The 24,300-nt window shown below is 33.9% G+C and overlaps 1 protein-coding gene across 1 annotated transcript in view; it reads left to right on the plus strand.

Annotated features, from left to right (window-relative positions):
- COG6 (component of oligomeric golgi complex 6) overlaps positions 1–24,300 on the plus strand; it is a 66,758-nt gene that overhangs the window by 35,453 nt on the left and 7,005 nt on the right. Inside the window, exons 14-18 of the mRNA XM_004680228.2 lie at positions 16,307–16,438; positions 16,775–16,942; positions 19,442–19,549; positions 20,543–20,596; positions 23,865–23,944. Of these exons, the coding sequence (XP_004680285.1) occupies positions 16,307–16,438; positions 16,775–16,942; positions 19,442–19,549; positions 20,543–20,596; positions 23,865–23,944 (542 nt within the window). The remainder of the gene's footprint in view (positions 1–16,306; positions 16,439–16,774; positions 16,943–19,441; positions 19,550–20,542; positions 20,597–23,864; positions 23,945–24,300) is intronic.

Raw genomic sequence — 24,300 nt, forward strand, 5'->3', positions numbered from 1 at the left:
TATATATATATAATAGTCTGATTATATTAGGCACAAATTTTGCAGTATAGTATAGAACAGTCAATAGCTGTCCAGAGCATTTGGTCAATTTTCATGTTCTTAAGTTCAGAGAAATCTTAACCTGGAGTCTATTTTCTGATATCATGGGTGACTCCAATAAACAAATTTATTATTTCTTAGAAAAATCACTTGAAAAATGACATGGCCTATAGATAGGAGGGTAGCCAGTTTGAAAAGGGCCAAGAGGAAATTGAGGAGAGGGATTGGTCAGAAAAGTCATGAGAATGGATTTTCAAGAAGGAGAGCATAGTTAATGAAGAGTTGTAGTAAAACAAGGACAGCAGGTTTGTTATCTTTGGCATTAAATAGACGATCCATGCTTTACTAAGCAAGGAGACAGATTGTAGTATGTGGAAAGGCACATTGATGAGCATTACCCAAAAGCTTTACCAATTGAAAAACATATGGGACTCTAAAGACTAAAAATAAAATGTACTAGGCATTCATGTTATGAAATTTGAAAGAGAACAATAAAATGAATAGTGACAGGATAGAGGGAATGAAATTTTTATGATAAATTAGTAGGAAAGAAAAGAAAACTGATGATCAAGAAAATTGACTTAATTGACAACCTCTGACAACCCTTTATCCAAAGGAAAAAAAAAATTAATCACATCATAAGTAGAGATTATCAGAGATGAAGATTAAAACTTGTTGGTTTTAATCTTAATTTTGAGATACCATATTTACCTTGTGTCAAAATTTTCTGAAGAAATTAACAAAAGTATGATTTTAAGACTATAATGAAAAATGATTCAAAAGAAGTAGGAAACTTCATTATACCTAGAGGCAAAAGAAAAATTAGTTAAGAAACATGCTGTTAGAGCTAGTAAAGATTGTATAGATAACTTGATTCGCATCTGCAAAGAACCAATTATTCTCCAGAATGAAGAATATGGAAACATTCCCAATACCGTTTATGAGGTATAATACTAAGACAGAAGCACGAAAGATAGTACAAAAGTAAAAAACAGAAATCAGTCACTTTTTAAATTTTCTTTAAAAAAGAAAAAAGTAATATGAAATATTTTTAAGTGAAATTCAACATTATATTAAAATCAAGTGCAAGTTATTCCTAGAATAGAAGAATGTTTCTAGAAAATATAAGAATGTACTAGAAAATACATTAAATATTTCTGTCTTAACTAAGAAAAATTTTATGTTATCATGATATTTGATCAACTTGTTGGTGGGAAAATTTTTAGTGGATAATAAATTAAAGAATACTTCCAGAGTCCTATAGAGTCCTATAGAGATCAATAATACTAAAAGACTATAATTAAGATAGAAGTATTAGAAATATACTCCAAGAAAAAATAAAAAGAATGCTTGCTAATAATTTACCAATACTACTTTTAAATAATAGCAAGACTAGATCAAGAAATAAGAGAAATAAATATTTCAAAGTACTAGACATTTATAGATTCTGTGGTTGTAACTGCTTGGGAAAAAAAAATCCAAGAGAATTAACAGAAAAGCTATGGAACTAAAAAATTGTTTTAGAAAGGAAGTTGTGTCTATACTTTGTAAAAATATGCTTATAGAAAATGGCAGCATAGGAAGCATCAGAAATCTGCCTCCTTATCTAGGCAGTTGCCCTTGCAGAATCTTCCTAGTGTAACTGGAACTCGAGTCTATTGAATACTTGTTATTTCCAGGAGAATGTTTGGAGACAAGTGATGCTTAATTTCAGTTATTTTTAACTCTTACTTAGCACAGTAGGAACTACCCATCTTCCCATCCACAGCTCCAGCTGTGCACTTGTTCCTGAAGCATCTTGTACAGGGCTTATGGAGCTAGGGTGGACAGAAAGGACACTGTCCTCCAAACCTCAGAGGTATCTGTGTTTTGATTGCTAATTGTTGCTTCTGATTATAGAGGTTAAAGAGGGGTTGGCCATTAGTAGCCCCTGCCATTGTGCAAGCACCACCCTCTCTGACTAAGGTGCCCTTGTGGGCATTTCAACCAACACACCTTTTTTTTTTTTCCAGATCCATAACCTGTATTTTACATTATGTAGTTCAGATTATACAGAATCACAGTGTCACATCATTTTACCTGCATTCATGTCACTATATAGGCCATTTATTTACAGCAGTCCCTCAAAATCTAGTTTTTGTTTTTAGTTTTGGCCTAATGAGACAAATGAGATGGATTCTCATGTCTCACTTGTGTCACACCTTCCAGCCTCTCCTCCCCACACTCAGTATCTTCATCTGCATGACATGGGAGATTGACTGTTTTTTTCTCTGATTCTTAGACACCACCCAAACCATTTTCAATATCCGTATTTTTAAATGAAAAGCTAGATTGCGGTTTCCAAATATAACACATAATCACCATCATTTTCTTCCATAATGAATAATATACCCTCGTTGAAATACTATATTCAATATTTCATTAAAGGTATATCAAGGTCCTACCAAAGTGAGCCGCTCACAGCAATATCTAGCCTCTGCTAACAAAATGAAGCTATTTTCACTTTTAAATTGTAGTCAACCAACACACTTTTTTACCCTTCTGTATTTTTTCTCTTTTCCTGTCGGAGACCAGCTCCAACTATTGAGGTGTCTGGAGGCAAGACAGGCAGGACCCTAAGGTAGGAAGGTGTCCGCGAGTGGAGATTCCTAAAAAAAGGGGAGAAGGAGAAAAAAGGGAAAGGGGGACGAGGAAGACACGGGAGTCAGAGTTGGGTGCAAGTCTTCCTGCTCTGCCTTCAGCAGAGGTTTATTTTATACATTAGGAGCAAGCAGTGGGATGACATCAGCACACGAACTGGGCTGAGAGATTACAATCATGTTTTTTTTCTAAGAACAGTTTAGGGTCGTATTGCCCTTTAGCTGAGATATAACATTCCAAAATCAATCAAGGTTAAAAACAGGTATATAGGTGTACAGAGTTTATGACTAATATTACAATAGTGGAGCTCAACTAAACCTTATCTACTACTTAATGGGTTTTTGTTTTTCTGCCTGAGTCATCTTGGGAGACAGAAGAGGAAATTCCTTGTTAATCAAATCTCTGAATAGGAGACATAGGTGAATTTCCTTATCTAAAGACTACATAGTAGAATCCTGAAAAACTAGCCGAAGACTTTTGTGGATTCCTTTAAGGTGTAGCAGGTGGAAAACTTGACTAGGTTCAAAACAGGCAACCTGGATGAATTTCCACATCTAAAGGCCAGACAATAGAAAGTTTGAGTAGTTCTTTAAAAAGCTGAATAGAAGGCTAGGTGAGATAATAGAATGATAAGATTTGGGTTTTCCTCCATCCATCCGGCAGTGAGAGAGACTTTGCAAAAAACAGCCCTTTTGCTTTTATCAGACAGTAGTCAAGTCACTTGACTTCAGGGGAATTTTTTCACCTTGGTGCAGTGTTTGCTTGTCAAGGCAGGCAGGCCTTGTGCAGCCAAGGCAGTCCAATTGTAAGCTGAAAGTTGTTCAGAATATTTTGATATTACAGTTATACAAAAAAGGGAGGTCATAACATAAGCTAGCAGTGGAAAGTCCGATTTTTCAGAGCTTTTCCCAATCTACCCGGAATCTGTCAGATGATAGACGTTGCATAGCTTGTGTCATTTTCCCTTTTTGAAATATAAATATTAAAGACATCAAAACCAATTGCATATATCATGAAGTATGAAAATAACTATACAGCTCCAGGAAAAGGAACAGGCTCAAAAAAAAGACCTGAAAGACCTTAATTTTATACCTACCTTTTATACCTGCTACAAAAACAGCTTAGAGCAATTGAAAACAGAAAAATCCTTAGGGAAGGATGTCAACGTTATTTCCAAGGTGACCACTTTATTAGACTCCAAAGTGTATTCATTTTCAACAAAAATCACAAGACATACAAATGAACAGGAAAGTATGGCCCATTCAAAGGAAAAGATTACCAGAAACAATTTCTGAAAAAAAACTGTGGCATACTTACTAAGCAAAGACTTTAAAACAGCTCTTTTAAAGATGTAGAGCTACAAGGGTAGCAGTGTATAAACAATTAAAACACCAGTACTGATAGACACTCTTAAAAAAAAAAAAAATACTGGAGTTGAAAAGTACAGTAATTGAAATGAAACATTCACTAGTAGGTTGAAGAAAAATGCAGTTAAGTTAAAGACATGACAGTGGAAATTATCCGGTGAGGAAAAAAATAGAAAAATGATTAAAAGAAAAATGAATAGAGCCTAAGGGACCAGTGAAATACTGTCAAGAGAATCCACATACTCATGAAAAATGCAGAAGAAAAATGAGAGAAGGGGCAGAGGTGATATTTGAATAATTAATGGCTAAGAGGTTTTCAGATTTAATGAAAAACATGAATATAAACATTCCAAGAGCTCAACAAACTTTAAGAAGATTAACCCAGAGACCCACATCAAAACACATAATCAGATTGTTTGAGAGCCAACAATAATCTTGAAATTAGCAATGGGTAGCAATGCATCACATGGATCATTGACATATTTCTGAGAGACAAATGGCAGTAAACAATGACAGCTATTTTCAAAGTGCTGAAAAAAGTAAAAAAAAAAACAAAAAATTTATCTGAATTATTTACTTGGCAAAAATATCTTCAAGGTTGAGAAAGAAATTAAGATGTCACGAATAAACAAAAACTGAGAGAATTAAATGCAATTAGACCTCCCTTGTGGAAATGCTCAAGGAATGCAGTATGAATTGTGAAGACAATAGTAACTCCAAGCTCTAAAAAAATTAAGATCTCAGTGTAGGTAACTACACTGGCAGTTAAAAGTTAATATTGTAACAAAGCTTTGTAACTCTACTTTTTGTATACTACATGATTTAAAAGACAAATTTTCAGATATAATGCTAAGAGCTAGCATTATAACTAATTTGTCATTATATTTTCTACATAATTTAAGAGATTAATTCATTAAAAAGAATAATTAGGTCGTTTTTAAGTCCACATCTGTAAAGATATAATTTTGTGACATAAGTAATTGAAACAGGTAGAGATGGAGGAATTTAAGTGCACAGTTTTATTATTGAAAATAAACTGATATAAATTCAGATTAGAATGTAACAACTTTAGGATATTAAATGTAATAACTTAAATGGAAAAGTCACTAATTAACTTTAAATGGAAGTGGATTAAATTCAACCAAAAGGCAGAAAATAGCAGAATGTATAAAAGTTCATGATCCAACTGTCTGCAAGACACTTTCTGTAGAGCCAGAGACACAAAGTGATTGAAAGTAAAAAGAAAGGAAGATATTTTATTCCAATACTAAATAAAAAAAAAAGTGCAAGTGGTTATACAAGTGGGCAAAATAGATTTGAAATCAAAAAGGTCGTAGGTGATATAGAATTACATAATAAAAGTTTCACTATAGAAAGAAGCTAGACCAATTATAAATATTTACTTACCTAATGACAAACCATGAAAATAGATGAAGCAAAACAGACTTAAAGAGATAAATAGCTATATAATAATAGTTGACAACTTCAGTTACCTCAATTATATAAATGGATATATTGACAACACAGAGGAAAAATAAAGAGATAGGGGACTTAATACAAAAACCAATGAGATTTATCAGCCATGCACAGAACATTACCCATTCTCAAATCCAAGGAGCTCATTTTCCATGATACATTATATTTTAGGTCACAAATTAAATGTCAGGTAATTTTTTTAAGTTTATTTATTTATGCATACAAGAACTTGATATAGACCAAAAGTGTGGGGGAAACTGAAAACTGCTTAAAGGCAAATGAAAATGAAATCACAACTCACTGAAACTTAAGGACACAGTGAAAATAGCAGGAAAAGGAAAATTTATGTCTACATAAACATTTTAAGAAAAGATCTAGAAAATCAACAACATAACTTTATAAATTTAGGAACTAGAAAAAGAAAAAATACACTGAACCCATATGAGGCAGAAGGAAGAAAACTGAAGATCAGAGCAAAGATGAATGAAATTAAGAATAGAAAAAAATAGAGAATATCAAACAAAAAAAGATTCTTTGAAAATCGTAAAAAAATTGACTAACCTTTACCTACGTGAACTTAAAAAAATAGGGTAAGTCACATTACTAAAATCAAAGTAGGGACATTTGTAGCAATTCTACAGAAATAAGAGGAGTATGAACATCTCTATGCCAGTAAATTGGGGATAAACTAAAACAGGCACGTTTCTAAAAATATAAAAGTTGCTAAATTAAATCTCAAAAGAAGTAGGTGATTTGCATAAATGTAGAACTAGTAGATTTAATAAATAATCAAAAATCTTCCCCCAAATAAGAGTGTTAAACCTGATGGCATCATTATGAATTCTAACAGTTAAGAAATTAATACTAATATCAATTTTTTTCCAAAATATTAAAGAGGAGGGAATGCATTTTGTTATGTATTGTGTCATTTTAAACAATATTTATTTTTGATAATGTTTTTCTCAGATATGAATTGGGGCACATTTAAAGATATTTTACATTTAAATTGAGTTTGGAATATGATACTGTTAATGCTTTGCATATTGCTTAAATTTATAACCACTTCAGGATTTTTCAAGAGTTATCTTTTATTAAAATTTAATGTTCTTTATTTTATAATTCTGCATCTTACAAACCATTTACTTCCTCTTTAAAAGACTTAACTTTCTGGGGAAAAAAGCCACTTATTACAGAGTGGTCTTCATTAGTGAAGCAGCCAAATGGAAATTTTTGTATAGAATTTTGAGTGGAAAGTAACATTATTAGGAAGAATGGCTTTTAAAGTAAAGTTACAGGCAGAGATGGATTCTCTATCTTTTTTATATCATAATTCCTTCTGTGCTTTTAAAAAGACATTTGGGAACTAACTCTCTTTCTGTTATGAGAAAAAGAAAATTCAGGGACATCATTTCATTGAAAGATGTACCTTTTCCCTAACAATGCAGTTTGAAGCACTTAATATTGAAGCATGCGTACTTCCTTTCTTATCAGTCTCTTCTCAGACATTCGTAACTGCAAATCGAGCAGTGTCTAAAGCGAATTAGAACTTTGGTGGTAGGTGAGGTGAATCTTATACACACATCAGGGTGAAGATGTGTCCCTCCAAATCCATAATGTATTGTTAATCAGTGGCATATCAGTAAAACTTTAGCAAAATATAAAGAATATAAAGAATATGTATCCATGCTGCAAAAGTTATTAATACCATATCATTTTAAAAAACATACATTTCCAAAAAGTTCTTTCCACTATTGTAGCATAACAATAAAAGGATATGGCATGTCATGAATAAAATTCATATCAGCTTAATAAGCTTTATTTGCTCAGTCCTCTGGGGGAAATAAAAAAACCTTACATGATCCTTTAAATATGATTTAAATTTTAGTAACTGGTTACTGTTTAAAATAACTTCTTACCCTACAAAGTTGAATGCATGGATCAAGTAGCTTGGGTATCAGTTCAGAGCTTATTAGACAAACAAAAAACCTCATATGCTACCCAGATCAACTGAATCAGCTTATGCATTTTAACAATGTTCTCTACTTTTTCATGTGCACACACATTAAAAGTTTGAAAACTATAGGCCCTCCCTGGTGCATAGTGGGTTAAAGCATAGCGCTGCAAGCTAGCCACAGCTGCTAAAAGTGCCAGTTGGATCCCCACCCTGAAGGTGACCCACATGGCACAGCAGACCACTCTTGTCTTGCCCGCTGCTCCCCTCAGCAGTATACTAGTCAATCTGCCTGTTCTCCCCATTCTGTCTCTGGTGAATCCTCCTCACCACCCCTGAAACTCTGGCCTGTACCCCAGTTTTGTATGCATAAATAAATCTTTAAAAAAAAGTTTAAAAACTATTACTCTAGATTACTAATTGAAGATTTGTATTACTTCTTACAAATTCTGCCAAGAAAAACAAATGAACCAAACCAAGTATTCTGCTAAATACTAAAAAGCTTTGTAAATTTTATTTTATTTTTTAAGATTTATTTTTTTATGCATACAAGAACTGGGGTACAGGCCAGAGGTACAGGGGTAGGAGGGGTGAGAGGACTCATCAGAGGCAGAGTGGGGAGCAGAACAGGCAGATTGACTGAAATACACTGCTGGGGGGAGCAGTGGTCAGAACAGGTGAGGTCTGTTGTGCAATATAGGTCACCTCTCTGCATGGGGATTGAACTCCTGCCACAGTGGCTGCAGATAGCTTCATAGTGCTGGTGTCTTTAACCAGTTGTGCCACCAGGGACAGCCCAGCTTTGTAAATTTTAAATAAAAGTATGTGTATTAAGAGTTGGAAATAAATAAATGGTTGAAAATTTTTTAAACCAGGGCCCTCCCAGGTGACTCAGGGGTTAAAGTCTCATTGTTATCAAGCCATCACCAGCCATTGAGGCTTGAGTTAGATCCCAGGGAGCTAACCCATGAGTTGCTGCAGACCTCTCCTGTCTCACCTGCTGCTCCTCTCAGCAGCATATCTCAGTAGATTTCCTGTTCTATGCCCAGCTCTTTGTTGAATCCTCTTACCCCTACACCTCTGAATTATACCCTAGTTTTTGTATGCATAAATAAAAATAAATCTTTTAATAAAATTTCAAGCCAGTGTTACTTTATACTTTCGAATTATGTTGAACAGTTTAATTGACTTTAAAACTGTATGCTTATAAATATGTGTTGATTCATTAGGGTGAGAGGAAACTTGGAGATAATGGATATGTAATGAGGTGGTTTAATGAGTATATATCAATACTTATGTCCAAACTCATTAAATTACTTACAGAAACTATGTACAGCTTTTTTTTGTATTTCAATCTTGCATCGGTTAAAAAATTCCATATGTCAATATCCCAACTATATTTATACACATATATATACATAAATACATACATACGCATATATGAGACAGAACAAAAAATATGTAAAATAAATTAGTTTATAAATGACTGTTTTATTTGGATGGTTGGGGTCTTTTTGGAAGTAGATGATTCAGTGGTCTTCCAAGAAGCTACAGAACAGAACCTTAAAAGACCTATAATAGAAGATATTTGAAAGAACAAAACTAAAATTAGCCATGGAATGAGATCACAAAAGCAGCTTTTGGAATTTTGATGGTACAACATTTTCATTTTTCTCTGATAAAGGCAGATTAGCTATCCCAAAATGATAAGTGTCATAGTCACATTAAAATTTGTCTAGTGTTACACATTTCTGAAAGAGGTTCTGACATATGGAATATAAAGGTTTCATTGCCTTTCAATTGTGAAATTTTTCTTATAACTAGGACTTAATTGGAAAATGTACCTAAAAATTATGAATCTGTCTTTAACAAAGCTCCTTTATTAATAATTATTACTGATTATATTCATGAATTTGGATCAACTCATAAAATATTGATTTTCAATTATAACACAAACAGGAAATATCAAATGAACTTTCTTTTTCAGTGTAGTTATAACTAGCAGTACACATTTAAGTATATGATTTACTAAATTTTTGTATTTGTATATATTAATTGCCATATAATTATCCAAATACTATATGCCAAAAATCACTTGTAAGTTCTTTATGCAATATTAAGTACTTCAAATAATCTCTCTCAGATTTGACCAGTCTTTACTCTCTTAATGTGTATTTTGAGGAACAGAGTTCTTAATTTTAATTCAGTTCTATATGATTAATTTTTGCCTATCCCAAGGTCATAAAGTTATTCCTTGTTTTTCTTTTCTTTTTTAATAACTGGTTTACAACACTGTTTGTGCATTAGAGAAACACTGTTTGTGGGTGTTACTACACCATTCCCACCACCAAATCACCCATAGTGCACCACCACAGTCCATTGTGTTCCCTCTCTTTTCTCCCAACCCCTATGGTATCCTTAGTTCTACCATCATATTTCTAAGCTTCATATTAATTTGATCTTATCCAACCCTTTATTTCTGTATGTTCCACATGTAAATGACATCACCTGGTATGTCTTCTCCTGACATTTCACATAGCGAAATTTCCTCCATTTATGTTGTCACAAATGGCAAGAATTGATCTTAATAACCGAGTAGTATTCCATTGTGCATACATACCACATATTCCTGACCCGCTCATCCGTTTCTAGGCATTAAGGGTAGTTTCAGTATTTTGGTTATTGTAAATAGTGCAAGAATGGGATGCAAGTGCATATTTTCCTTTGAATTAGTGCTTTTACATTCAGTCATACCTAGGAGTGGAATTTCCGGGTCATATGTAAGATCCACTATTTTGAGAAACCTCTATGTTGTTTTCCATGGGGGCTGGACTAACCTATTCTCACCAACAAGTTTAAGAGGTTCTTCATTTTTCTCCACATCTTTGCTAACATTTGTTTCTGATCTTTTTGATCTGGACCACTTTTAAGAAGTGTGAGTTGTATCTCCTTATGGGTTTGATTAGCATATCTCTCACAGTAAGTAGAAGAAAAAGATAAAGTAGAACAGACTAAGAAAGATGTAGACCTTTCTTACTGGGAAAAGTTTAGATTTTCTTGAACTTTTTCCTACTAGTGTTTAAGATTTCTATTATTACCTCAAGGCCTGGTCCAAGTGACAGCTATATTATTAACACCTTTTCTTCCCTTTCACATCACTCTGAGGATGCATCTGCTACTGCTAGTCAGCAGTACCAAGAATATGGAATGTGAATAAGTTATTCGCTGCATAGGTTAAAACTTATGAGAATTTCTATATTGTGATTCTATATAAAATTCATAAGGTTTGTTTCTTAACTGCTGTTACTTTTGACAGGTTTTCTAAATAATAAAACCTCCTTAATTATAGCGTTGTATTTGGGCTCCACAGCCCTTTATATAGATACAGAAGACAAAAGGTCAGTATGAAGTAAGAACAGGAGTGTGATGAAGGGACTTGCGAAGAAAGACAGACCTGTATAAAGTTTAACCATTAGAATAGAATTTCATTGAAGTGACAAAAGGATTTTTATCAGGTATTCCTCTTCTTTAGATTTTCTTTTCATTATTTCTATAAAACTGTAAAGTCAGAAATCTTGGTTTTCACTTGACTTTACAAGTGTGATTCTGACCTGTTGCTGATGTGAGGGCTGTTTAAAGACGGCTTAGATAATGGTAGCTGTTGAATGAAGTGAGTTCCCACTTGTGCCACTTACCACTCACTCTGACAATAACAAGTAGGGGCTTCACTTTCAAGTTTTCAGAGCTTTTTAAAACTTTTAAGTCAAGGGGATAGTAAGACTCCTCTAGATGCTGTTACTGGCGCATAAAATTTTTATCATTGGTCTTCTGTTGAGAAATTCTTATGTGAATTTTTAAAGATGTTCCTTGAATATTTTTGTTTTTTCATAAAACACTGTACTATAATTTTAAAGTTGGAAGAGGACATTACACATTACAAAGAAGAAAAAAATTACACGCTAAACATTTAAGATCCTAATCATGCATTTTATCTACTCCTCACAGCTCCCCGGGTAGCTTATTTTTTCTATTTATGAAGGTATTGGAACACATATGCATAGTTGCTCTATTTTATGTGACTGCCTGTTTCTACAGTAAAGCTATTGGATTGCTAACAAAGATTTTACTGACTAACTTATATAAATAGCTTCTGTTCATGTATATGCAATACCTGTATGTTTTAATTAAATTTCTAAATTATGAGAACACTTATTAAATAAATTTATTCTAAAATATATGAAAACACATAGGTAGAAACAATCATACATACCTTGTGACCCTAAACTGATTATTATTAATAGGTTGTATGTTTCAGTCAGCTTAAGGAACAAGAATTAGTTATCTTTCAAATATTTTTAAAGCATATCATATGCATATACTTACAAATAATTCAAACCATATAGAAAAGCACAAAAAAGGGTGTTTTTAAAACCCCCTCAACTTAGAAGTAAAATTATTTAGCAATATTTTGTGCATCTCCATAAATTAGATGAATGAATACACAGTACTTTAGATAACATCATAGCCTAGAGTTTTTGGTAGTTACGATTTATTTGAATTTAATAGGAAAAAGGAAACAAAATTGAATAAGCTATGAAACTTAAAATATTCCATTACTGTGAGATTTTTCCCTTCAAATATATCAGTTTTGTCTTAAAGTACTTTGGGCTTTGTTGTTAGATGCATGATTTTCATTGTCATGTCTTCATGATGACAAACATTGTAAGATATCTTTTTTTGGTGTTTTTAGTAAGAGTTTTGATTATAAAGTTTGTTTTGTCTGATTGTAGTGTAGCCATTCTAGTTTTAATCTATCTTTGTAACTTATTACTTTCAACCTATTTGTGTCTTTAAAACTAAAACCTGTTTCTTAAAGGCAGCGTATAGTTGGATCATGTTTTTTTGTTTTTTGTTTTTTTTGTTAAGATTTATTTATTTATGCTTACAGAACTGGGGTACAGGCCAGAGATGCAGGGACAGTGAGAGGATTCACCAGAGACAGAGTGGGGAGCAGAACAGGCCCACTAATGAAGCACACTGCTGAGGGGAGCAGTGGGTGGGTCAGGAGAGGATCATCTTGGGGCTGGAACCGAACTCATGCTGAAGTGGCTTTAGCTTGTTTAGTGCTGTACTTTAGCCCCTATGTCACCGGGGAGGGTCCTTGATCATGTTTTTTAATCCAGCTCCTAGTCTTTGCTTTTTTAGAGTAAGCTTCAATGCATTTACATGTAATTTAATTACTAACAAAGTATGATTTATTATGTCTGCCATTTTGCCCTTTGTACTTGTATGTCTTTAAGTGTTCTCTTAGTTCCTTCATTACTCTGTTATGTTAGTGTGTCCACAGATCTGAAAGAGTTCTTTTTTTTAGTGGTGACCTGAGAGTTGCAGTAAAAATCGTCAATTTATAATGATATAATTCAGATTACACCAGCTTTCAACAGTATACAGAAGTTTTGTTCCTTTTATAGCCCTGTTTTCCTTAATGCTATTATTGTTGCAAATTACATCTTTTTATATTTTGTGTCTTTTGTAATTATTGCTTTATGCAGGTGTCTAGTAAATCAAATAAGAAAAAGAAAAGATTTACAAACAGAAGTACTTTCATATTGTATATTTACCTATGAATTTGAGTTATTGTCTAACATCGCTTTATTTTAGCCTGAAGAATATCCTTTAATATTTTTTGTAGAACAGGTTTGGTAGTAAAGAAATTTTGTTTATTGGAAATGTCTTACTCCCTCCTTCATTACTGAAAATTTGATTTAATATAGAATTCTTAGTCTACTTCCTTCAGTCTTTGATATGTCATCTCATGTCTTCTGACCTCCATGTTTTCTGATAAGAAATGAGCTATTAGAAACCATAAAATACCTGGAAGCAAAGATGGGCCAAACACTACACCACCTGCACTTCAGCCGCATCTTTAAAGATACAACATCCAATGCAAAGATAGGGAAGGCAAGGATAAATAGATGGGACTATATCAAATTAAAGAGCTTCTGTATAGCAAAAGAGACATTACAAAAGACAGACATCCCACTGATTGGGAAAAAATTTTCTCACACAAAACTAGTGGTAAAGGATTGATCACAAAGATATACAAAGAACTGATGAAACTCAACAAAAATAAACAACCCCATCAGATAGTGGGCAGAAGAGCTGCCCATTGGAGACACTTCTCCAAAGACGAAATGCAGATGGCCAACAAGCATAAGCAAAAATGTTCAACATCACTCGTAATACGAGAGATGCAAATTAAAACCACAATGAGATACCACCTCACCCCAGTGAGAATGGCACATCTTTAAACAACTAATGTTGTAGAGGATGTGAGAAAAAGGAATTCCTGCACTGCTGGTGGGAATGCAAACGATTACAACCACTATAGAAAACTGTTTGAAGGTTCCTCAAACTGCTTAACATGGAGCTTCCCTATGACTCAGCAATCCCACTACTAGGTATCTACTGAAAAGACACAAAAACACTGATTCAAAAAGATGCCTGCATCCCCATGTTTAATGCTGCATTATTTACAATTGGAAAGACATGGAAACAACCCAAATGCCCAAAAGTGGATGACTGGATGAGGTACATATACACAATGGAATATTACCCAGCAACCAAAAAGAAATAAGTAAACACTTGCCTTTTGCAGCAACATGGATGGAGCTGGAAAAGATCATGCTTAGTGAAATAAGCCAGAAAGAAAAGGAAAAATAGTGAATGGTTTCACTCATAGCAGGAGTATAACAGACGAAGCGAGAAAATAATAATAATGAACAGCTACATACCAGAGACATTTTATGGGGTGGAGTGGGGAATGAGGTCAAAAACAGTGGGGGGAGGGAAATGTACTGGACTTCGGTGATAGCACATGGGTGATTTGGTGATGGGAAACCCCAAGGGAATTACAACTGAGATGGAAAAATGCACAAAATGATGGAAAAATAAACTGTTGAAAAGGGAAAGAAAACAAAAAAAAAGCTATTAATCTTATTGAGAACTCCTTTTATTGATTTTTAGATTCTCTTTTGAGTATGTTGTTTTTAAGTGTGGATCTATTTAAGTTTATTCTGCTTAGATTTTATGAGCTTCTTGGGTATTTAGATTGTTTATATCTGATCACATTTGGTGAGTCTTCTACCATTATTGTTTTAGGTATTTCAGCTCAACTCTCCTTTTAAGAGCCTCATTGTCTTTATGATGCTGACGGTGTCCCACAGGTCCCTGTTCATTTTCGTTCATTCTTTTTATTTTTCCTCTCCTCAGGGTACTCTTAATTGACCTATATTTAAACTCACTGCTTATTTAGTCTGTCTATTCATATCTTTTCTTGATTCCTTAGTTAATTTTTCATTTCAATTATTTTTTTCATCAGTTTTGTCTCTTTATATTTTCTCAGTGAGATATTGTTATGGTTTAGTTCATTAACATGATTTCCTTTAGTTCTTTAAAATAACTGGTTTATTGGGCCCTCCATGGTGGCACAGCACTAAAAAGCTGAAGCCACTTCAGCATGACTTTGATCCCCATCTGCCCCTGATGGATGATATCCATATAAGAGATTATATATGGCACAGCAGACCTCTCCTGACCTACCCGCTGCTCCCTCAGCAGTGTACTTTATCAGTCAACTCTATCTAGGGTGAAGCCTCTCACTGCCCCCACATCTCTGACCTGTGTCCTAGTTCTGTATGCATAAGTAAATAAATATTTAAAAAAAAAAAACTAGTTTATAGTTTATGGCTAGTAAACCCACTCTGGGCTTTTGAGGGAATGTTTCTGTTAACTTCTTTTTCCCCCTATAGATGGACTTTATTTTTTGTTTTCCACATAAACTTTCTCATGTTTTTTCCTAGTTGCTTTTATGAAGGAGATTTTCCAAGATCTATATTTTGCCATTCATGTTGATGTCACTTATGCATTAATTTTTATTCATAAAATGTTTTAAATATAAGTTCTTATATTTAAAAATTCTGACACCTTGCTTTCTACTTGACATGAAGCTATATATAATCTCTTATGTGGATATCATCCAAGTAACCAGATTTAGTTTCATTAACAAAATCTGACATATCAGCATTATAAATACTCTTTAAAATAAAGTAAATTCAAAGACCTCTCTCTCTTTAGATATCATGATTATCCCAAGAAGAGATAATGAACTTGTCATATCTTTTGATAAGTGAGTGCCAGGCATTGCATTCTACTCAGTAGTTTAGATGTAATAATTTCATTTAATACTTGCATAATCCCTCTGAAGTGCCAAGTCAAATAATTTTTCCAAAGTCACACTAGTTAAGTTGTAGATCTAAAATGTGAAATTAATCTGTTTTACACCAGAGTCCATAATTTCTGTAGCAATGTTTTGTTTCTGTGATGTGTGACTTGTAGTTCAGTCTCTTGAGAATCTTCTGGAGTGTTTTTAGAAATATCCCTAGGCCCTGAACCTGAAATGTGGATCTGAGAGTGGGTGATGATTCTCATATATAATTTGTGAACTGCTAGTCTCTGGTTTGTTTATTCTTAGACTTTATGCTGAAAAATAAATTAGTAGGCCATTTTTAATCCATGTGAAAATACTACAAAGATAATTGTTTCTTCACATTAAAAAAAATTTAAATACAGATTCTACATTATGATATATATTACCAGATAATCTAACAAAAAATCTGGTGTCACTTTCTGTGTTGGTTAGTATATTACAAAATATTGATAAATTATAGATTTTATAATGTGTCAGCCAATGTTTTACATATTCTGTATGCATCATTTTAACATTAACTGGCAATAATATGTAAAGAATGGATAACCCATACTTTTTTTGTAGGTTGAACTCCCACCACCTGATCTTGGGCCAAGTTCTGCATTAAATCAGACACTCACATTATTGCGTGAAGTTTTGGCATCTCATGATTCTTCAGTTGTACCATTAGATGCTCGTCAAGCTGATTTTGTGCAGGTATGTTGTAAATTCATTTTTAGTGATTATTTATTGCTTCTCTGTTACACATTCTGTTATAAATCTGACATTTACAGCCCATATGTTTTGATATACCCTCTTCTCTTACTGATTTTTCCTTCAAACATTAAACCAATTCACTTAAATGTAAAAAGTGCTTATTCAATAACGCTCATTTTAAAGAACTATTATGATTATTATGCCATTTATTCGTTCTGATGTGCTTCTCTAAGTTGACCTGCTTCCAGTTCGTGTGGCATTTACTCTGGAATACTATTAACTCAGGCCTATGTCACTGATTGGAAAATAAAGAGTAACTTCATTTTTCATTTGTAGGTATTATCATGTGTCTTAGACCCTCTCCTCCAGATGTGTACTGTATCAGCCAGCAATCTAGGCACAGCTGACATGGCCACATTCATGGTCAATTCATTGTATATGATGAAGACAACATTAGCTCTCTTTGAATTCACTGATAAACGTCTGGAAATGCTACAGTTTCAGGTAAATTTTGCCGTACTTTTTCTCTATTTGATAGATCTCAGTAGGTGACTGTAGCCTAATTTCAATGACCTAATTCCTAAAAATGAATTCCTTTCTATATTCTGATGGCAGGTATCTCTCTTTCTCTCAGTATATCAGTTTTGTGTTGAAGACAGAATATGTTCTAGGTAAGATATTTGATACAAACCATAGTATATGGTGGCAGAATGAAACTTTTCTGATCAATTTGAATGGTTATTTTGTATGCAAATTTCAGCTTCTGAACTGTGAATAATGTGCTATATTTTTCAAGCTGTGTAGCTAGTACAGAAGGTGTTACAGAGGACAGATATATTTTTATCTATGTGTAAACCAGTGTTAGGCAAAACATTACAATTTGGTATACCAGGCACTCTAGTCCAGTAAACCAAATGATATCACTTAAGAGTCTGTAAAATGACTAAAACAAAGCTATTTATAGAATTTATCAGATAGTTGACTTCTGGTTTGAGTTTTGATCCAAATCTTAAGTTTAGTTAGATCATGTTTCATCAGACTGTTCTACTGCCATTTGTCAAGTCCCACTGTGCTTCTTATGCCTGTGCTTGCTTTACATTCACGGACGTGCTGCTGGCAGTGCTGATTGCTTGGACCTGTCCGCGTCAGTGTGACAGCAGGCTGTACAGAGTGTGGAGACTGGCTTATGTGACCCCGCCCAAGTAACGCTTGCTTTTGCTGAATAAAAGAATCTTGATTTTTAGACATTTCCTGTCAAAGACTTCTTTTCTTCCACTCTGATTTAGCCTCAATCAGTGTTTCAAGTTGGAAGTGCCAACTAGCCTGGCTTTTTTTTGTTCACGGTAACCTATTCTGTATCTGGAAATTTATAAAGGGTTTTCATGGGGATATTTCTTCGGAATATTTTCTAGTATGCTTCTCTTGGCATTATCTCCCCTATGATCTTCTTTTAGAGCCATTTCAGTCTGAAGATTCAAACGTCGGCTTTGCTCAATCTCCATCTCTTAAATTTTATATTCTGAAGTACCTGTCCATAGTTAGCTTTATCTTCTGAATCTGTCTGCTTTTCAAAAAAATCTATCTCCACTTTATTTCTTTGATGTTTGCTAAATATTACCTTTCTTGCATTATCTTTCAGACCCAATTTGATTTACTAAATGTTTATAATTGCACATTCTGTTTTTCTTTGACTTTCAGTAGATCAAGTAAATCGTGGGCTTCTTGAGCATTCATTTAAAAAAAAATTAAAGTGCTACATGTCTTTGAATAGTATTACATCAGGGAAAGGTACTTATTCTGATTATTCAAACAGATTTCCCTAGGCCTCCCTAGTGGCCTAAGGGTGAAGTCACAGTGCTATCACTGCTGTAGCCTGAGCTTGATCCCTGGTGAGGGAGCTAACACACATATGATGTGGCAGACTGCTCCAGTGTCTCCAGCTTCCCTTAGCACTGTATTTCAGTAAATCCACCTGTTCTGCTCTTCATTCTATCTCTCATGAATCCTCTCACTCTCCACCCTCCCCTCTGCACCTCTGGCCTACACCCACAGTTATGCATAGTTGTGCTATGCATAAATAAATAGGTCTTTTTTGAAAACCTGGATTTTCTCTTAGACTCTACTCACCTATTTTGCATCAGTTGTAAGTTTTTTAGGAGAAGTGGGCCTCAGCTGTTGGGAGTTATTTGAAACAATAGCAAGCTTTCTGATGATAACAAATAGTAGGATACTATTCTCTTGGCAAGCTTGTTTGTGAAAAATGGAAGACCTCCAAACTTCCAGGGCTGTACTGGTAAAAGTAAGGGAGGAACAAACTTCATCCAAGTAAGGATGCTTCATCGCAGGAAAGTCCCCGTCCTCCCCCATTAGCTACTGCCCCCCAGTTAGCATTAGGTGGCTTCTCAAAGAGCATAAAGGTGATCACATATAATCCATAGCCAATAGCCAGTCTTCTTAGGCAGTTCTTGATTATCTTTGCTAACCTTCTGCTCTGTCCTCAACTGTCCCTTTTTTTGTCACAGACCTTCCTTCTCCTCTGCAGAACTCATTGCCTCAATTCTAGTGGGATTTTCTCTGGCATATTCAGATAACACATTGGGTTGAATAGTCCAGCAAGTTGGAAAAGTTAGGTGGTCAGGAGGTCAGGCATGCCTGACCCTCATCTTCCCAGAATTCTATTTCTAAGTTGATGTTTACTCCTTAGTGTTTTTGTTTGTGTTATACTTATTAAAAGAGCTGAGAAACTCAACTAGTGATAGTTCTGGAATCCTCCTCTGTTATCTTTTTTCCTTTTTCTTTAATACCTTTCCCTCCCTTTTGTAGGAGGAATTCTCTTTGAAGGAAGGCAAAGCCTTTGCTATAGAACAAGTCCTTTTACCTTGTTGTCTGGCCTCATGATCTCTACGAGGGACAAGTTCATGATGAATAGCTAAGAGAATTTTATTTCTACTGTAGTCTTATTTCTCTTTTAAAATATTTTCTTTCTATTATGTTTTATTTTAGATTGAAGCACATTTGGACACACTTATAAATGAACAAGCTTCTTATGTTTTAACTAGATCAGGCCTGAGTTACATCTATAACACTGTACAGCAACATAAGCCAGAACAGGTAAGAATGTGGTTGTTGGTAACCAGCAACTAGTCTAGAGCTAGACTCTGGATTTTAATATTGACTTTAATATTCAATATGAGTGCTTAACAGCACTTTATTGCAGCAGTCTTTCACGGAGGAAGTGACCTCTAACTATTTCCTCATCTGTGGACTGGAAAGAATAAAAATATCTGTATCATATGGTTTCTCAGAAGATTGAGATTACATTTGTATATGTATGATGAATGTGTGGTTCTCATATGGCTTAGATGGCTTCTTAAGATACAATTGAGTGCCTCAAATAGCAATACTTTTTTAAACTGCTACTTTAGCTAAAAGGAATGAAAATATTGCATTGCTGAAATATATTAATGAAAAATTATGTTATAGAATGTCTAAAGAATATTTATATTTGATAAATTTTTCAGGGTCCTATATATCATTATCAGTTAAGTGAATGGATAGATTATAGATTACTATATCAATAGCTTACATTTGTTTTAAACTCATGCAGAGATAGTGGAGTGGTGGGATCCTAGAAAACCACATAAACATCTTTCTTTAAAAGGCAAAGAATTCTTTTAAGTGATTTAAACATAAAGAATATTTTTGACACAGAAACTCTTAAATAAAACTCTCTAAAATCATAAGTTCTGGATTTTTTCTTTTGCTAAAGCAGTAAGCAGTTTTCTATGAAGAGAAACCAGTTCTGCTACCTTTTAATACTGTCTGCAATTATCAAAATGCAATTCTGAAAGCCTCCATGTCTTACTGTCATCTTCTAAGAGCTTCATTCCCTTTTCTTCTTGGCTTATGAATATACCTCAGGTGTCCTGAGATTTCCATTCTTACTACTCTCTCCAGTAATTGTTACTGAGTGCCTTTATATAAACTGACATTAAAGAGATGAAGCTTGAGTCCTTTGAAAATAAGCTAACTTTCCAAATTGGGTCTTGCATTAACAAACCGTGTTCCATAAATGAACTGAAATATGTATTCCTTTTTTTATAGGGTTCTTTAGCCAATTTGCCCAACCTAGATTCGGTAGCATTGAAAGCAGCAATGGTAAGTGCATCATAAAGCATTTCAATATAGGCTTCCTTTTGAAACACTTCTTAATTTTTTTCAGTGTGGTAATTTGTGCTAAGTGGTAATTTTTATTCCTCAGTATGCTGCATTCACATTGGGCCCAATAATGATAACAAAACAATTATTTTAACTTAAGGGGTCTGACCAAACTATAAATTTGTAGTAATATCCTACCATACCCTAATAGTCTCATAATTCCTATTGAGGTTTTCTTTATTTTTTGACTTTTCCTAATCTAATAGGAGAGAGATATAAGTTAGCTTATTGCTATTACAGGCTTCTTGTTTCATCATCCTTGGTTTATAGTTCTTGACTTCCTCCTGAGATGGTAACTGAAATTGGAGTCCAGTCTTAAAATAATACCTTTGAGTATGAAACTCACAGAACCTTCACTTTATCACCTTTTCTTAAAATGAACAATTTATATATCCTCTGTGCCTAAGTGCCACTTTTTGTGGCATGTTTCTGTTTTGTTTTTTTTTAATTCATTCATTTATTTTTATTGAAGTAACTTCATTTACAACACTGTATGAGATCCAGTGGTATTGGATCTCACCTGCTCAGATGAATGCTACCACACCACATACACCACCAAGCTACCCATAGTCCTCCACCATACGCCATCCATCCCCCTCCAAACTCTCCTCTCCACCCTACTCCTCCATTTCTTGTGTGTATACTGTGTGTCTATTGGGTTGTCGGAGAAAGTCATGGCACATTTTTTCTGTTTTCAAGCAAAAATGTGTCATGAATTTTCTGATAACTCAGTATGCATATTCACCAGTTGATTTGATGCTGAAGTCATTTAGCTCTTATGTCTTATGGGAATGAACTCCTTTAGCAGCTTTATAATAGTGACAGCACTGCTAGCAGCAGTAACAACAGGCATGAATAACAGCAATAGCCATCAACATTCATTGAGTTTGCCAAGCATTTTCCATTTATTAATTCTTTAAACTCTTAATAGTTTAAGTACCATTCAGCCTTTACTTACACTCTTAAATACTACTCTGTATCACCAATCTTAAGTATTTAAATATATATATACTTGGCCTCCACAGTGGTTTACTTTAATTACTAGTTCATTAAGATGACACTTTTTTATGCCAGGATTGACTTTCTTATCTGTCATCTTACAGTTAAATTTAATTGAAAATAAAGAAATATGCCCTCAGGATATCTAACAAATGCAAAGAAAAATAACAGAATTGACGGTAATGATTTTGGACAAGGTAGATTTTAAACACTAGATAGAGAAGTGTTGGTGATAATTTCCACATCTTAAACATAGCAGTAAAAATTAGTACTGCAAAGAAAATTTTACTCTAAAATTTAAAATAAAATGGGTAATTTTTAGAATTATGAAAAAAGTTATAAGTTTTGTGCCTTCCCTGGTGGCACAATGGGTTTGGACACAGCTCTGCAAGCTAGCTGCAACCGCTTCAGTGTAAGTTTGATCCTGGGCCCCGGAGGTGACCACATGGCGTGGCAGACCTCTCCTGACCCACCCACTGCTCCGCACAGCAGTGTACTTTGTCAGTCTTCCTGTTCTGCTCCCCATTCTGTCTCTGGTGAATCCTCTCATTGCCCCTGCATCTCTGGCCTGCACCCCAGGTCTGTATGCATAAATAAATACATCTTTTCAGAAACATTGTAAGTTTCTTAGAATGTTAAATATATGCTATCACTACCCAGTAATCCTACTTCAGGGTACTTATCCCCCCTAAAGTGAAGGCTTATGTGTACACAGATGTAAGTGACATTAGTTAGTACTCAACAAATACATGTTTTCTTTCTCTCCTTCTCTTTCCCTCCTGACATATACCCACTCCATAATATAACCCCCTAATATATATTTAAGCTCCATCATAATTGTCACGTGCCTGGCATTAAACTTTAAAAACAATTAAGATGAACATCTTAAACTGAACTCTTCTAACCTTGTCCCCCCACTGCCACCACCATCAAAGTCAGGTGTTATCTTAACTTCCAAGTGTCTTATTAACTCAAAGTGGTAATAGCATCTCTCCATTTACTGTTTCAGTTATTTTACACAGTATTCACTATTTTCTAGGCATCATTCTAAGAACTAGAATGAAAATAGATATGATCTAGTAAGAGTTGTAGCTATCATATAAATAAATGTATAAAGAATAAACTTAACTTTGTGAAATACATGTTAACATTTTATTAATACATATTTATAACTTGTGACAAAACTTGTGAATTAAATGATATAGATCTAAAATCTGAAACTACATCTCTTCACCTTATCACTAGCCCTATCAATGACTTGACTAATTCTCTCAAATATCTTCTCTTTGCATCTTTATTGCCCTTGTGGTCCCAGATGCTGCAGTAGCTCCTGCTTGTCTTTGCATCGACCATGACCTTGTATCCCATTCTTCTTCCTGTAGCTTGAGTTAGCTTCTTAAAACTCAAATCTGATTACTTCCCCATTTAATGGTTTCCTAATGCTTTCATAGTAAGAATTAATATCCTTTTTAAAAGCATACAAATCCTATAAAAATTGATCTCTACTTATCTTGCCATTTTCTCAGCTCAAGCCTTCATCTATGCTGTTCCAGACACTGAACTTCTATTACCTACATACCTAATGTTCATTCTTTAAGGTCTCACTTCAAGTGCCCTTTCCTCAGAGATGCTTTTGCTAAACACACAGACTAGGTTCATCCTCTTGACTTATACTTTTAAAATGTAGATTTTTTTTTCTTCATAGTATGTACATATTTTGTAATTATATTCTATACTGTTACTTGTTTACTACCTCTTACTAAGCCATAGCTCTATGAAGCCAGCAGATGGTCTTTTTGCTCACCATTGTGTTCTTATAATCTATCAATACTTGTCAAATATTAGGTGCTCAATAAATATTAATTTGATGAATGCATAATTAACAGATTGTGGATTTAAAAGTAAGTAGACTAGAAATCTGATGACTTGTTCACATTATTAGTGAGAAAGACTGGTAAGAGAGATTAAGATAAAGCTTACATTCAGGTTCAGAATTTTTTAAAGTGGGTATATTGCTAATATTGACTATATTTCAAAGTTGGCAGCTTTCTAGAGCTTTAGGTGAGATATATAAGAAATAACTCATTTTGAATACAAAGAACACATTATTTGAAATATGAAATTATACTTAACCTTTAAAAGTGATGATTGTATGTAAGATGTATGTAGATATCTGTGCGTTATGTTTTATATTTCTCTGTTCAATTAGGTTCAGTTTGATCGTTATTTATCAGCCCCAGACAACCTGTTAATGCCACAGCTGAACTTTCTTCTAAGTGCTACAGTGAAGTAAGTTGTAAATTTTTTTTTTTTTTGGTCTTAATTAGTTGGTGAAAAGATTCATATATTTCTAAATACCAAGCACATTTTTTAGAAAATGTTATTTTCAAGAATAGAAAATTTACTAGCTCTTTCAAGTTCCCAGCTTCTGGCTTTCTTAATTTAAGAAAAATATTGACAAATTAAAATTGTCTACAGTAGGAAGTTAAAAAGAACAGTAATTTTTTTTCTTCCTGTTCACCTAATTGTGTATTAAGAACTTTCCTTGTAGTAGGCATTAAGCATTAAGTTTTAAAGACATTTGCACTATCTCCGTGGGCATTGAAATCTGATGGATCATTTAGAAATACAAACTTTTATAAAAG

The sequence above is a fragment of the Condylura cristata genome, unplaced genomic scaffold (genome assembly GCF_000260355.1).
Source record: "Condylura cristata isolate star-nosed mole 26May11 unplaced genomic scaffold, ConCri1.0 scaffold00010, whole genome shotgun sequence".
NCBI classification, from domain to species: domain Eukaryota; kingdom Metazoa; phylum Chordata; class Mammalia; order Eulipotyphla; family Talpidae; genus Condylura; species Condylura cristata.